The 16,915-nt window shown below is 41.1% G+C and overlaps 1 protein-coding gene across 2 annotated transcripts in view; it reads right to left on the bottom strand.

Annotated features, from left to right (window-relative positions):
• Positions 1–16,915, bottom strand: part of LOC107995180 (meiotic recombination protein W68) — a 45,545-nt gene that overhangs the window by 5,250 nt on the left and 23,380 nt on the right. For both annotated transcript variants that reach the window (XM_017052529.3, XM_062081966.1), the window contains exon 2: positions 3,636–3,677. Coding sequence is in view for 1 of the 2 variants with exons in the window: in XM_062081966.1 (XP_061937950.1) it covers positions 3,636–3,637 (2 nt within the window). In the remaining variant the exon portion in view is untranslated. The remainder of the gene's footprint in view (positions 1–3,635; positions 3,678–16,915) is intronic.

The raw sequence follows: 16,915 nt of genomic DNA, 5'->3' as shown, positions 1-16,915 counted from the left end.
AAAATTTCGCGTGCCACCTCCTCACACATCATATTCTCCTAATCAAAAGTCGAAATTTTAATCAAAATCAGAAAAATTTAAATTCCGAGAAAAATTTCGCGTGCCACCTCCTCTCACATCATATTCTCCTAATCAAAAGTCGAAATTTTAGTTAAAATCAGAAAAATTGAAATTCCGAGAAAAATTTCGCGTGCCACCTCCTCTCACATCATATTCTCCTAATCAAAAGTCGAAATTTTAGTCAAAATCAGAAAAATTTAAATTCCGAGAAAAATTTCGCTTGCCACCTCCTCTCACATCATATTCTCCTAATCAAAAGTCGAAATTTTAGTCAAAATCAGAAAAATTTAAATTCCGAGAAAAATTTCGCGTGCCACCTCCTCTCACATCATATTCTCCTAACAAAAGTCGAAATTTTAGTCAAAATCAGAAAAATTTAAATTCCGAGAAAAATTTCGCGTGCCACCTCATCTCACATCATATTCTCCTAATCAAAAGTCGAAATTTTAGCCAAAATCGGCAGAATTTAAATTCCGACAAAAATTTCGCGTGCCACCTCCTCACACATTATATTCTCCTAATCAAAAGTCGAAATTTTAGTCAAAATCAGAAAAATTTTAATTCCGAGAAAAATTTCGCGTGCCACCTCCTCACACATTATATTCTCCTAATCAAAAGTCGAAATTTTAGTCAAAATCAGAAAAATTTAAATTCCGAGAAAAATTTCGCGTGCCACCTCCTCATACATCATATTCTCCTAATCAAAAGTCGAAATTTTAGTCAAAATCAGAAAAATTTAAATTCCGAGAAAAATTTCGCGTGCTACTTCCTCATACATCATATTCTCCTAATCAAAAGTCGAAATTTTAGCCAAAATCAGAAAAATTTAAATTCCGAGAAAAATTTCGCGTGCCACCTCCTCTCACATTATATTCTCCTAATCAAAAGTCGAAATTTTAGTTAAAATCAGAAAAATTTAAATTCCGAGAAAAATTTCGCGTGCCACCTCCTCTCACATCATATTCTCCTAATCAAAAGTCGAAATTTTAGCCAAAATCAGAAAAATTTAAATTCCGAGAAAAATTTCGCGTGCCACCTCCTCTCACATCATATTCTCCTAATTAAAAGTCGAAATTTTAGTCAAAATCAGAAAAATTTAAATTCCGAGAAAAATTTCGCGTGCCACCTCCTCTCACATCATATTCTCCTAATCAAAAGTCGAAATTTTAGTCAAAATCTGAAAAATTTAAATTCCGAGAAAAATTTCGCGTGCCACCTCCTCTCACATCATATTCTCCTAATCAAAAGTCGAAATTTTAGCCAAAATCGGCAGAATTTAAATTCCGAGAAAAATTTCGCGTGCCACCTCCTCACACATTATATTCTCCTAATCAAAAGTCGAAATTTTAGTCAAAATCAGAAAAATTTTAATTCCGAGAAAAATTTCGCGTGCCACCTCCTCACACATTATATTCTCCTAATCAAAAGTCGAAATTTTAGTCAAAATCAGAAAAATTTTAATTCCGAGAAAAATTTCGCGTGCCACCTCCTCATACATCATATTCTCCTAATCAAAAGTCGAAATTTTAGTCAAAATCAGAAAAATTTAAATTCCGAGAAAAATTTCGTTTGCCACCTCCTCTCACATCATATTCTCCTAATCAAAAGTCGAAATTTTAGTCAAAATCAGAAAAATTTTAATTCCGAGAAAAATTTCGCGTGCCACCTCCTCTCACATCATATTCTCCTAATCAAAAGTCGAAATTTTAGCCAAAATCGGCAGAATTTAAATTCCGAGAAAAATTTCGCGTGCCACCTCCTCACACATTATATTCTCCTAATCAAAAGTCGAAATTTTAGTCAAAATCAGAAAAATTTAAATTCCGAGAAAAATTTCGCGTGCCACCTCCTCACACATCATATTCTCCTAATCAAAAGTCGAAATTTTAGTTAAAATCAGAAAAATTGAAATTCCGAGAAAAATTTCGCTTGCCACCTCCTCTCACATCATATTCTCCTAATAAAAGTCGAAATTTTAGTCAAAATCAGAAAAATTTAAATTCCGAGAAAAATTTCGCGTGCCACCTCCTCTCACATCATATTCTCCTATCAAAAGTCGAAATTTTAGTCAAAATCAGAAAAATTTAAATTCCGAGAAAAATTTCGCGTGCCACCTCCTCTCACATCATATTCTCCTAATCAAAAGTCGAAATTTTAGCCAAAATCGGCAGAATTTAAATTCCGAGAAAAATTTCGCGTGCCACCTCCTCACACATTATATTCTCCTAATCAAAAGTCGAAATTTTAGTCAAAATCAGAAAAATTTTAATTCCGAGAAAAATTTCGCGTGCCACCTCCTCACACATTATATTCTCCTAATCAAAAGTCGAAATTTTAGTGAAAATCAGAAAAATTTAAATTCCGAGAAAAATTTCGCGTGCCACCTCCTCATACATCATATTCTCCTAATCAAAAGTCGAAATTTTAGTCAAAATCAGAAAAATTTAAATTCCGAGAAAAATTTCACGTGCCACCTCCTCTCACATCATATTCTCCTAATCAAAAGTCGAAATTTTAGTCAAAATCAGAAAAATTTTAATTCCGAGAAAAATTTCGCGTGCCACCTCCTCTCACATCATATTCTCCTAATCAAAAGTCGAAATTTTAGCCAAAATCGGCAGAATTTAAATTCCGAGAAAAATTTCGCGTGCCACCTCCTCACACATTATATTCTCCTAATCAAAAGTCGAAATTTTAGTCAAAATCAGAAAAATTTAAATTCCGAGAAAAATTTCGCGTGCCACCTCCTCACACATCATATTCTCCTAATCAAAAGTCGAAATTTTAGTCAAAATCAGAAAAATTTAAATTCCGAGAAAAATTTCGCGTGCCACTTCCTCACACATTATATTCTCCTAATCAAAAGTCGAAATTTTAGTTAAAATCAGAAAAATTTAAATTCCGAGAAAAATTTCGCTTGCCACCTCCTCTCACATCATATTCTCCTAATTAAAAGTCGAAATTTTAGTCAAAATCAGAAAAATTTAAATTCCGAGAAAAATTTCGCGTGCCACCTCCTCTCACATCATATTCTCCTAATCAAAAGTCGAAATTTTAGTCAAAATCAGAAAAATTTAAATTCCGAGAAAAATTTCGCGTGCCACCTCCTCTCACATCATATTCTCCTAATCAAAAGTCGAAATTTTAGCCAAAATCGGCAGAATTTAAATTCCGAGAAAAATTTCGCGTGCCACCTCCTCACACATTATATTCTCCTAATCAAAAGTCGAAATTTTAGACAAAATCAGAAAAATTTAAATTCCGAGAAAAATTTCGCGTGCCACCTCCTCTCACATCATATTCTCCTAATCAAAAGTCGAAATTTTAGTCAAAATCAGAAAAATTTTAATTCCGAGAAAAATTTCGCGTACCACCTCCTCACACGTCATATTCTCCTAATCAAAAGTCGAATTATTTACTTACCTTTTACTTACCTTTTACTTACCTTTTACTTACCTGTTTTAATTATCTTCCATACTTACCTCTTTGGAACTTTTTTTTTAACTAAACATTTTTTCATCATTTTACTTAATTCTAGTTAATATTTAGTATAGATATTTGTGTTTTATACTTACATTTTACGTAGATATCTCTTCAAGTTGAAATATGTTTGGAATCTGCAACAAAAAATGAAAAGTGTTTAGAAAAAAATATATAATTGAATTATAAGAATACAAAAATATATCTATGATTTATTAAATTTATCAAAATGATTTTATCAAATTTTTAATCAGTAATAGAAGCAAAGAAAATAATAAAACTAATCAGACATGAGTAGTATTTGAATAGTAAAGTGATGCAATTACAAAAAAAATTACGAAAAAGACAGAGATGGAGTAAAAATTTGCATGTCATCCTTAAAATACCATAAATAAGATTCATATATATATATATATATATATAAAGAGCATAGATAATAGAAAAAGAATAAGAACATTTAAGAATTAACTGGTGGTGCAATCTCTTGATAATCAAAGATATTTTTTAAAAATATTTTAAAAGTAGGATAAAGAAGATTAAGAATTGAGCTTCGTCGCCATCTCTTGTTTTCGAAAATATGATGCTCAAGAGATAGCATCAATACTTAATTCTAAATCTATTTTATCTTATTTTTAAAAAAATACTGTTTACCTTTAAGAGATGGCGCTAAATGTCAATTCTTACTTAGTTCTGTCTTTTTTTTGACATTTATTCTCTTTATCTCCTTATATTTCATATGACACTCTGAAGATGACACTAAGTTTATTCTTTCTCTGTCCCTCTCAATCTATCATTTAGTATCCTTAATCGTGTCATTTATAAAAATTTTTTATTCGTTCTATCTTATACCTCAGATTTTTCAGTCTCAAAAATCGTATCTTTATTGATATTTTTTTATTTTATAAAATATGTATAAGAAAATATATGTATCTTCTGCGATATACGAGAATGTGTCGATGTTAACAATTTTTCCCTTCACAGATGGCACAACAATCTTAGCGATCTACCTCAAACTTCCTTATCGATATTACCACACCGAAAACTAATTCTCTCTAATATTACAAATGCATTCATAAAATATCTAAAGCTTGCTCGTATTAAGAATTAAGTATTTGAATCTGAATAAGCAAAGTTAAAAATTCTTTCCGCTACACGAATCGTTAATACAATTTCAAATATAATTTCCCCATCTCCGATTTGTTCCGATTAAAAAGAAATCCTGAGGAAAAACTACCACTACCTTAACCACGAGAAATAGTCCAATCACCTTTCAACTTCCAGCTAGAGGAGAAAAAAGCGGAAACATTTATCCGCAAAAGTGGAAGCGAAAAGGAACGAGGAGTCAAGAGGCGGCTCCAATTCGAATAAAGATTCAAAATCGATCGGCTCCAGTTTGTTCGAACGCGAGTTTAGAAGGCAACCAGGGCCAGATAAAAATCTACCACCTATCCGAACGTAACATTCTCACAGCAATAAACATATTAAGTTGTTCCGCGGCCGGATAAGTATTGATCCGTGGCGCGCGGCCCGGGTTACGGAACGATCGACAACGATTTTCCCGGTCGGGGCACGACTCTCGTATCGAGTAGCGAATCTCGAGTCGGACACCCCGCTGCGCATTTGTTGAGCGGCGACCATTGAACGCCGCGCTACCGAGTGCACTAAAGACACTTCAGGATCTCATTGTGCTGCACAAAACAGTGGCCGGTACTTGCAAAACGCTCGATTGTAACGAAATTCGGCGCTCGGTCGCAACGTGTTCGATCGAGGTTTATCGAATTTCACTAAGAAATTCTTTTCAACGAAAAATGATCGGAATCGTTCGATTTTCGATTTTTGCGCAAATGACAAATAATAGGAATGGATTGGCAAGTTTATTAAGATACAAAATTTAAATTGATAAGCGCAAAAATTGCACGAAAGAATCAATGTAATTGTTGGAAATAAGAATTCCAAAGATATATATATTTTTTTTCTCGATGGATTCATCAATCGAAATTAAAAATGACGAGAAACGTATTTAAGTCTGCTCTTTAACTATCCCCAGATGCAACATAAATTTCCACGTTCCACTGTTGCAACCACCCAAAGGGACAATGAATACTAACGAGTCGCCATGGACATTTGCGACGCGTGCCAAAACATTTTAGGGTCATCGAGAAGCTGCCCCTCAACTGCGCGTCGTTTCTCTCCCTCCTCCCCTGCAACATCAAATTTATGCATCTCAAAAAAAAAAAGAAAAGAAAAAAAAAGAAAGAAAGAACCATTCGATAACGTAAAGAAAGAGGAATGTCGTTTCTCCTTCCCGTTGTATCATCGTATCGAAAATATGGTACACGAAATTATTGATTGAAATTAAACGAGACAAGTAAAGAGATATTTCTCGATTCCTTCTTCCCTGATATCCTGATATCCACGCAACCTGCAATTTATCTCATTGAATCTGCACGAATTTCGTCGCGCTCGCAACGGTTCCCTCAATTTCATCCGCGATGATTGCACACATTGCGGTCGCCCGGGGCGATTCGGAATCGGCACTCGACCGGCAACTGTCCGCGGCAACGAGAACGGTTCCAGAAGTGCAGAGATATCTCGAGGAGGGCCTCGTCGGGGATAAAGGGATTATTCATGACAAAATAATAATACGAGAACTCGCCGCTCGGTTTCGCATTAAAGACACTCCACAAGGAGGGGGATAGTGTTACATTGTGCGCAAAGAGTACGTACGAGAAACACCCCTGAGAATATATAAGCTCTCGAGACTCTCAAATAGGCCCGTATATATACCGACCGCGCCTCCTCTTCAAAAATATCGGTTGGAGTTTGTACGCCGTTTTCGTAAACCTCTACGAAAAAAATAAATCGGCCTATAATCTTCACGCGTGTGAATCGTGAAATAGAACGAGGAGGAGGAGGAGGAGGAGGAGAAGTTATACGAAATTATTCGAATGATAATCCCCCTTTCTGGAGGATCCGCACCATTTCCTTCGTAGGATTATTCGGCCCGGTATGGTATCGTATGGTATATATGGAAAATACCATGAATCACATTTTTAGAATTTCGTCTGTTATTATTATTATAGAAAATTTTCGCTCCAAGAATTCCAAGAAGGGGAGAGGAGAGGGGTGGAGACCCCGCGAAAGTGTAACACGAATCCAAGGTTATTTTTCTCCCCCTTAAACGGGAATAATCGCCGATGTAAGCCGGCAGAGACCGAGGTAATCCCTCCGGTTTCATTGATCGGGAAAGAAGGCCGCGTATTCGAACGGCTCTAACCTGATCGGGGCCGATCGAGAATGGCGTGGTACCTGTTCGATTTCGGCACCAAGCCGATTTGTCAAATCTGACGTCTGCATTCGCGTGGACGTCGACAACGTCGACATGGATTGAGGAGAGACTGGGTATTCAAATTTGAAGAAGAGATGGGAAAGGCGAGGGGAGAGAGAAAAGAAGAGGAAGAAAAATGGGGGGAATAGATTTTGGAAAGAGGATTAAATTTTTTATAGAAGTAGTTTTCCCCTACTATTTTTTTTATGATAATTATATCGCTTCGAAGAAATTTTATCATGCGCTTCGACGATTGAATCGTTGCCGCGACTTCCGGGGTGGGGCAGGGGAGGAAAAACCGCAGGGAACGGTACGAACGTTTTCCAAGCGTTGAAAAACTCGGTCAAACACCGAGAAAATAGATCGACAAATGGACGGTCAATCTTTTGTGGAAAAGCTATAACTAGCCACTGACGCGGAAAGATCGAATCTGTGCGTCACCTCGAGAGCACTGCTTCTCGTGCTGCTGTAAAAAAGAAAAAAAAAAGAAAAGAAAAGAAGAAAGAGGAAGAAAAAAGCAGATAGCATCGAATTTGTCCAAACAGTGGGGGTTGTTGTCGAAGACGCAGGGGTTGCGCAACGTACACGAGGCGAAAGGAAGGGGCGAAAGGCGGCAGCTCTTGGAAGAAAAATCTGAGTTTCGAATGAGTAACGATAATTTTTTTCCAACCGAAGAATTTAAAAAGGATCGAAGCGGATAAAGGGATTACAAAATGATAAACTAGAGACTAGACTTTTCCACTCTCTCTCCGCCTAAAAATTCCCTAATTTTTTCGACGAGCAGCCGGTATAGCTGGTTTAGACAAAAATCCAAAGTGCACTTAACACGGGTGCTCGAGCGCCAATTTTTTGGAGGGAGGGATCGAGCGAGGTTATTGTGACATTTACTCTCTCTTTCTCTCCGTGCACCGGGAAGAAAGGGCACTTGACACCGGCCCTGGGAAACTCTATCACGTCCTAAACGTCCAAATTCCGCACGTGAACCTCCTCTAACGCGGAAAAAAGTAAAATACAAATTCTCCTTCTCCAAGAGAGAGAGAGAGAGAAAGAAGAATTCGTAGAGACGCGATAAGGAGCAAGGAGGATCCTCCTCCTATCGTTCAATGAATCCCTGGCTGGAACGTTCGCACCCGATAAACCTGGGGATACTTGGTTACACGAATAATTCACGGCAATTTGGTTCATCTTTCGGGGCATAATCACTTAACGACCAGTCTGCGGCTCCCTTTAACTCCAACAATCCTTAATAACAGTCCACCTCTCTCTATCTCTCTCTCTGGGTGCAAGACCTGCACCAAGAGCTAGCATCCGTTCAACGAGCATCGCGGCGTCAAATATTTTCTCAAGGATCTCCACGAGGGGAGAAAAAGGAGAAAAAAAAGGAGGGAGAAAATTGAAGAAACGACGGCGAAGCTGAAGAAAGGGGAAAAACGTACGAATGCCAGGGAAAGAGAGAAAGAAGGAGAGAAGAAAGGTTCGTCGACTCTCGAGTGCTCTGCTCGAGGCAGATTCGGCCTGTTAATAATAAAGATCGGCGGAAGGATTGTCGCCTTGATCGGTGGACACTTTCGGCCCATCCTGATCCCGGGAGAGGATCGGTGGTCCGGTTTTAAAGGAACGCGAGAAGGAGAGGGAGGGGGGCCGAGGGCGTGCCCGGTTTCCTTAAGTGTAGGTCAGTTATACCAGACCGACTGGTACGATCGGTTGCCAATTAAATGGAAACCGGCAACCTGTTATTTCCCCGACACGCTTCTGATCGCGGCGGAAGGAAGGTCGGCGTCGTTCTCGCCTCGCCCGAGCTCCCTTGCAAACCTGCGAACGCGAAACAAGGTTTTTACACCGTGCAGGGGTGCGGGGAAAGCCTGGACAGAGATCGCCGGTACATTCGACATTCGAATTTCGTCGACAGACAAGTCGAGAAAAATTGTTACATTTTTTCGTTTCCATTTGATTTTCATTTCTTTAAATGGATATTCATGGAAGGGAATATTTTCCGAAGGGAAGAAAATACGCTATTGCGAATCGGAGTAGGTGTTTTTAAGATGAGACTGTAATCTCGAATGCGTGGAATATTTTTGAAAGAAATCGCAAAGTGAATCGTAAGATGTTCACGCGGTGAATCAAAGTAGAAACTTTTTTTTAGTTTTATCTCTATATGCTTCGATCAATGTTCAATTGAAGTAGTCCAGAAGTGAAGGATTAATTGTGCAGAAAATTCGAGAAGAGAAGGAAATTTGACGGAATGATAAAATTGGAGAACAATGATTTGGACATTTTCATCAGGATGATTGATTTCTCGCTGTCGACGAGTGCGAATAAAGACTGGAAAGTGCGAAATCGAAGATATTTCGAGAAAAATCCGGTGGAGAAATCTGAGAAACAGTAGCGGAAATGGAAGGCCTTGGTTGTAGTCGTCTGCATATGTTGCAATGCTTACAAATTGTTCGATTCGTCGGCGACGATCACCGGCGATAAAGCGACGCTTTTATAAAATATCTTCGTGAATTATTTACGATGACACGATCACTTGTCACTGAATTGTGCAAATCTCAACTTAGTTCCCGATATTTCTCATACACGGTGGCAAAAAAAATTTTTTACTCGCCTTTTTCTATTTCACCTTTTTAACAACACGTCACACGCTCAACCATGTCTTTTATTATTTATATTTTATTATAATATCGCGTATTCTCGCGAATGCAAAATACGTTAAAATTGTTGATCAAACGTTCGATTTTAACATCCGTATATCCGTGATAACGATTACGATATTTGCACAAGTAATAATTTTTTACTTGTATTTTTTTCTTTTCTTTTCTTTTCTTTTTTTTTTTTTTTCAACCGGGAACGTGATTTCCCAATAACGCGAATGGTCGTTAAATGAAATTTGTCTGCTGATTTTCTGATACCGCTACTAAGACTTTGCAATTGACCATCGCCGCTTCATAAATTATTCGATAAAAATTACCGGCTCCTATGGCCTTCTCCTCACCGTTCACAGAAGCTGTAAACTGTTTTTATTCAGCTCTCGTTTCCACATTGATGATTTCGGGCGAGTTATGTCGTCGTCATAAAAGCTGTATCAAGTTTTCGCATAAAATAAATTATTCCGAGGTCATCGGCAACAAATATGCAATTAAACAAACAAAGAATCAATAAAAATCTACTCTCCCCCGATTCTTACATTTCACTCAAAAAATTATCTCATCTTTCCTCTAGATCCTAAAAATTTACCAACAATTAAAATCGCAATAGAGAAAAATAATAAAAAAAAAAGAACAAGAAGAAGAAGAAATAAAAGAAAGAAAAAAAAATACTTTCTCGTAGAATTCAAATCGCGCATAGAGAGAAACGAACGAGAAAAGAGGAAGAGAAAAGAAAAAAAGAAATTAAATCGCATGTAAAAAGAGGCCAGAAACGAGAAGTTGAGTTACAAGTTTCGAAAATTCAAGGACGTTCGCCGTTCCTTTTCCTCCGCTATTGTCCAGTCGATAAGGAGGGAAGCTGACTTTAAAAAAAAATCGTTGGACGCGTGTCGCGTGACGGTTTGCAGCTGCTTGATTTTTTTCGCGAATTTTTCGCGATTCCTCGAGGCGAGGCAGATGGCATCCTCCGAGAGGAGACGCGCGATTCCTCTCGCGTACTCCTTCCTTCCTCCCCCCTTCCTCCCCTCCATTCTTCTTTTCGCTCGTTCCACGCCCAGCAACGGATCGCATCGGCGCCAGATCCATCCACGGACGACCTTTCACCCCGCGGATCGCTTCTCGCGCGATCATCCATAATTTTTACTTTCCCGCTTCGTCTCGTCTTGCACGAGGATTCGACTACTAACATCGATCGATCGCCCTTATGCTAAGCCCCCGAATAATCGAGGAATTTTTGTGGTACAGTTTTCGCCAAAATATCGAAGATATTAAAGAAATATTTGGCAAAGATTTGAGAGCTGTTTTTCGAAATGAGATTTTTTTTATTCCCTTCAATTCGATAGTGTGATAAATTCCAAAGGCTGTTTTCTTCGAAGATACGGGGAAAGATTGCGAAAGGTTCTCTCCACGTATCTTTTGGTTATGCATGGGAGGGAGAAGAGAGATTAGACTAGAGGAGGCAAAGAAATTCGGGGGAGTTGCGGTAATTAAGTGTCGAAACACCCTCGATTCTTAAGGGCGGTCTTTATCGAGGACTTAAGAGGGGATTAATCGCTTATTGGCCGACCCTGAGAACGGTGGCTCGATAAGAAGAGGCGAGCATCCGATAAACTCGTCGACAAAGATGACGCATGATAACGAAAAGCATCTTCACGAAAATTCGCTCCATCGAATCGACTCGATTCCACTTACTAGATTATTAAATTTTCCCTCGAAAATAATTACACGTACGTAATTCGCATAATTCGCATCTCTAACGCGTCGCCTTTCCCATCCCAAACTCCAATCCTGACAATATGAATCAATTCGACGAGTGTCTGTCGAATCGCGGAGGCGCGATCCTTTCTGTTTGTTGGTTTTTCGAGAGCCGTTCTCTTCGGGGCTGCTCATTGTTCATCATCGGACATATGTTCCGGTGGGTGTGCGAGAACGGTCTCCTCGTGCGAGAGAGGAGAAAGAGAAGAGACGGCAGAGGAGAAGAATCGGAAAGGAAAACGGCGGCGTGGAAAACGAACGGCAGACAGCCAGTCTGCCATCACCTGGACGAGGAGGCACGCGCCTCCCCCGTTTCCTGCGAGCGACGGGGAGGGAGGGACACGCGTGAATACGCGATGCGGAACACGGTTATTGTGCGCCGTAAATGCAACGTGGCGACGCAACCGCACAATGGGCCAAAAAGTCTCTCTCCTGTCCACCCGAGAAATCCTTTTCCCGAGTAATGAAAATCCTTTTAGGAGGGGGCAGATTCGGTATGAATAACGAAACAGAAGTCGAAGGGCTGTTGAGTTTCGGGACAAAAGGTTATTTTTGCCGAGAAAACCCCAAATCGTCGTGATGGCAATTAAGATTCGAGAGGTTAGGTTAGGATTTGGTGGGCTGTTATGGGAATTTAGGGGGAGAATTTGGGGAAAGGAATTTGCTCTTCGCGCGAATTTTGGGAAAAAGGGATGCTCGACAGCATTCGCGAGCAAGATTTTAATTGACAATTCTGGGGAAAATTGGAGACGAAAAATTGGAAAGGGAGATAAATTCGAAAGTTTCGAAAAAGTCGTCGGCCTTCGATCTCGTTGACACACGATTTACAACTTCAATTTCCAATTTCTCGTGGTAACTACTGATAAATGTATCGTGGCAACGTGGTATTCGCCGCGTTGAACAGCTGTTAGCCACTGAAGTCGCAAGGTTAATGGGAAAAAAGGAGAAAAAGAAAGAAAAAAAGGATCGAAGGAGCAAGTATCGTTTTCCAGCACGAGTCACGATTTTTACGACGAAACGTACACAAGTACGCATTGTTCCGTTGTAAAGGATCCATCGATAAATTACGGAGAAGAAGGATACGTGCGCGCGTCCTTGGCTCCGTCCGAGAGCATTTATCTCGCGCATCGCGGAGATAATCGTAAGTGTTTTTCCCTTCCACGGGACGAGATTCTCATTTCTCATCATTCCTTTTTTTCCTTTTTTCCTCTCCCAGACATGTATTCCCGCTCCAACTTTTCACAGATCCATCTGCGCAAAGATAACAAGTGCCGTTGAGCACGTTGAGATCCGAAAACATCTCGTCGAGATTATTATGAATAATCTCCGAACCGAACCGGACCAGGTGGATGTTAAACCGACGTTTAATTCGGACAATGGAACAGCTGGATCTGAATGTGTCGCTCCCCGAAAAAAGTGTAAATCACTCGTTGTCTCTCTTCCTCCCCCTCCACCCTTCTTCCTCGTAAACTTTTTAAACCGTTCACGAATCCGTCCCGCTCCGTGTTCTTTCGTAACATATTCCTCGAATTTATTGTAACGACGCGTCTCGTTGCGTGGATGTAACGCGATATAGAAAAGAGGGACAATGAGGGGGAGGGGAGGAGAAGTCGAAAAAAGCGCGAACGACGAAACAAAAGCAACAAGATCGTTTAAATACTCGCTGGTTAACCTTCGCCAAGTACACGTGGTTTTTATGACATCCTTGACTATTTTTACCGCGTCGAAAGTTAGCGGTATACGTGTTCCGAGATGGTGCACAGTCGAGGCAAGAATGAGGTGATTATGCGCGATAAATATCAATTAAACCTTAATAAAATTGTATCTCGAAACGAGAATCTGAAACGTAAACGTATTCGCGATCGATTCTACCATTATTATCTCTACTTACTTTCGAAAAGGTAGAAAAAACGTATTGAACGCGAGATTCGAGATCGGTTATTTTTAATTTTCGAGGTATTCGCTCGGATAGAATCTATCATTCAACGAGACGATGCGATTAATGATTTCCCGTTTCGAGAATCGTTCCACTGTCGTGCCTCCCAATAACACCAACCCCTAAACTGTGAGAAACTTTGAAAACTCGTTGCAACGAACGATCAACCTGTACCAGTGTCCCCTCGTTCCTCGAATCTGGGCCACGCGATACAACAGTGGCACTTGTCGCGAAAGTCGTCCCGAAATCGCACCTTGCAACGATCCTCCTCCGAGCTCCTCCCGTTCAGAAAACTGGTTCAGGTTCGAGAAGAAGAGGAGGAGGAAGTAGCGGAAGAAAGAGAGAAAAGGAAAGAGAAAAAGGTGTGAGAAAACAGAATTAGAACGCGTGAAAAGAGGACGAGGGAGACGGGCGAAGAAGAAGAGGAAGGGGCCCCCTCGAACCACGTAAATAAAACGTTTTGTAGCCGGTTTCGTGAGTGCGGTCGTGGCCCACCTACCGTCGAAAAAGGGCTACCTGCCTTCCTTCTCCCCCTCCCCTCTACCAGGGCCCCAACCTCGAAACTTTGAGGTCTTCATTCAAGCCGGATTCCTTCTTCTTCGTTCTTGGGCATCTTTCGTTCCTCCGCATCGGAGGACCATTGACTTTTCTTCTCGAGCCTGGAGGGGTAGGTATATTTCTCGATAAAGGGAATCGAGGGACACGACTTGCGACTCGATACGTGAGGGGACACGACAATGGGGGACGACCGTTCCGTGGCACCGGCTCAACTCTTCGTACAGATGTAATCGCCTGGGAATCCGCGAGCCACCGATCCTTGGACGCCTTATTCTTCCACTTTTTTTTATATTGGACGTGGGGGTGGAACAATGAGAGGGTCGCCTCCGCGTGCGTGCTCCGGAGCGCCCATATTAGCGATCCATCATACGAGCGCGTTCGTAAAATAGGGGGAGGGGGAGTTTAAGATTTTCGTCGGGATGCCGATCCCACATTAATCTAACTTGGATCCCTAAGTTCTGGATCGTAGATTCTGGCCGAAAGGAGCGTGGTGTTTGGAAAAAGAAAATCGATTAATCGATCGAAACTTTTAGAAGAGAATGCGTGAGAAGAGAGAGAATTTTGGAATCGATTTTCACTGGAAATCGTCGGACGTGCGACGAGCAACGTGTGTAATTACTTTGAATGAATTTCCATTAAAATTCGAGGATCGTTAATATTGATTGTCATAATAAGATGAAAAATAATTGGTAACGATTACTTTGCACGGCGGATAATCAATTCGAGTGCTCCTTTCCAGGCTCGGGTAACGGTCGCGCGTGAGCTTCTCTATCCTTGTTCAGTCGTAAAAGCTTTTGCAGCTGCGACATTTTTCTAGTCGCGAGGAAGTCTCTCGTGTATAAGTGTGCGCGCACCTCTCCTCGCAACAGACTGCGTAGGGATTTTTTTTCCACCAGTCAGGATTCACCTGGCGTCGAATAATCGAGTTAAAAACTGCGAAATAACGATTCGAATGATCTCGAGTATCTCTCTTATACACCTTATCGTTATTACGTCCTTATCGTTAATACGATTTAAGAGAAATTTTGTTACAGAAAAATTCCTATTATTTTATTATTTTGCATATCCCATCGATCGATCGATCGAGGCAGGTGATCGAAGGGAAGAGAGCCGCAAAACTCGATGCAGAGTATGGAATAGTACAAGTAATAATACGCGCGAGATTCGAGCGAAAGAAGAAACGGGGGATCGGTTGGAACAATTCCAATTGAGTTTTTGCGAGTCATGAATTCGAAAGGCTTTAAGGAGCCTCGGCGCACCTGTGCTCCCCCCCTCCAAAGAAAAAGAAAAAGAAGAAAAAAGAAAAGCTCGAGGAGGAAAAATGGCGGATGGAACAGATGGGACGATTATTATCCTCGATTGGTGCGACGCACACAACAGCGAGAAGGAGACGCGCATGCACACACGTGCAGGGGAGAAGAAGAATTTCCCGAGACTCGCAAACCGTCCGTATAGGCGGACAAATTATCATCCGGAGTCACAACAGAGCGTGCCCTTTTCTTTTGCTCGCATTCTCGCCTTTTCTTCCACGCACCATGAGAATTTCCACCTTGCACCTTTGATTTATCGCAATCTCAACCTTTCTCTCTCTCTCTCTGCGTGTAAATGTCTCCACGGGACTCCCACGTGGACCAGGACCTTCGTCCTCCTCGTCTCGCGAACGCTTTCCTTTCTCTCTCCGAATCGTCCCCCCCGATCCCAGAATCCGAGGTTCCGAGGTGGTCGTGCGTGTATAAAGATCGATTATTCAGGGTCTTCTCGAGGAGGCGGTTCGATCTCGCTCTTCCTCTCGATCGACTCACTCGGACGAGGGAAAACGACGTGGATACGGCCATCTCTGCTCTATTAAGAGCTTTTCAACGTGAATCTCTATGGATCGTCCTTTTTAACAGCGATCGGAACTGACGAGAACGGGTGGATGATGGAGGATTCGAGAAAAGATGTTCGATCGAGGCGTTAATCACTCTCGAGGCGATAGTTTTTCTAGCTGGAAACGATATGGGCAGATGTTGAAGATGTTGCGACAGACACCGCGCCGAGATCGAGCCGGAGATTGCGTGTTATTTATTTTTTTTAAGGGGTTGCGATTGAACGCTGCCAAAGAGTTTCGTGCCCACCCCCTGCAGGCATACTCGATCAGATAGAGGAACGGCCTCCTATCTTTCGCCTTCCACCGCGCGGAACCACCGTGGCGAATATACATTACAATGCTCGTTTGATCCATATTGTTGGACAGCCGTCGATGTTCATCCTTCACGAGCTTTGAATTATCCTCTTCGACGATCAAACCCTTTTATTCCACTCGGAGAGAACGTTCGTCAAAATTTCTTCTCTTCCAGAAATATTGCTCCGCGGAATATTCGACTCCCCCACTGTTTATTTCGGGGAAGGAAAGAATACTTTCGTGATTGGAAAAGGAATTTCGAGAAAAAATTCGCGAACAGGATAGACGAAGTATTCGTGGAGGAATATTATTTTTGGGAAAAAAAATATTGGAAGACATTTTGACGGAGAAGCCGAGGAACGGCCATCGAGAAGAAGGAGAGAGAGGGGGTTGCGGCACGCGACTGCACGGGAACGCATGCGTCGGGACGCACGACAAACGTGCAAAAGGAGCCCGCGAAGCGAGCATGGAACGTGGGGCGAAACGTGGTGGACGAAACGGCCAAAGAGAGGAAAAGGAGCAGCAAGAACGGGGGGATCGAGAGGAAGGAGCCGCGACCTTGGGATCCCTAACCCACATCTAATTCGCGAGAGTCGATTCCCTCCCAATAATCCTCTTTTTTCAAATAGATTCGACAAATAGAGTTTAAAATTCAAGCGTCATCGCTTTATTGTTCTTCCACGAAGTGGAATCCCGAGAAGGTGCAATAAAATGAGGCAAGGATTCATGCGGTTAAGGATATTGGAATATCGCTTTTAGCACATTGTCAACCGTAACTCGTAAACACGAGGCGGTTAAATATTTTTAAGGAAAAGGAAATGATCGATAATTTATCAGCGGAGATATATCTGTAAACAACTCGTTCACTCACCTTGGGCATCGATATCACATATTATAATACGGTAGATTACAAGAGTTTGCAAGACAACTCTCTTCTGAAACACGGACCAAACATTCTGCGTACAATGTAATCGGTTTTTGTCGGAGAT

The sequence above is a fragment of the Apis cerana genome, linkage group LG11 (genome assembly GCF_029169275.1).
Source record: "Apis cerana isolate GH-2021 linkage group LG11, AcerK_1.0, whole genome shotgun sequence".
Classification (NCBI taxonomy): Eukaryota; Metazoa; Arthropoda; class Insecta; order Hymenoptera; family Apidae; genus Apis; species Apis cerana.
Note: the sequence above shows the minus strand (reverse complement) of the source record. Positions and strands in the feature narration are given on the sequence as shown.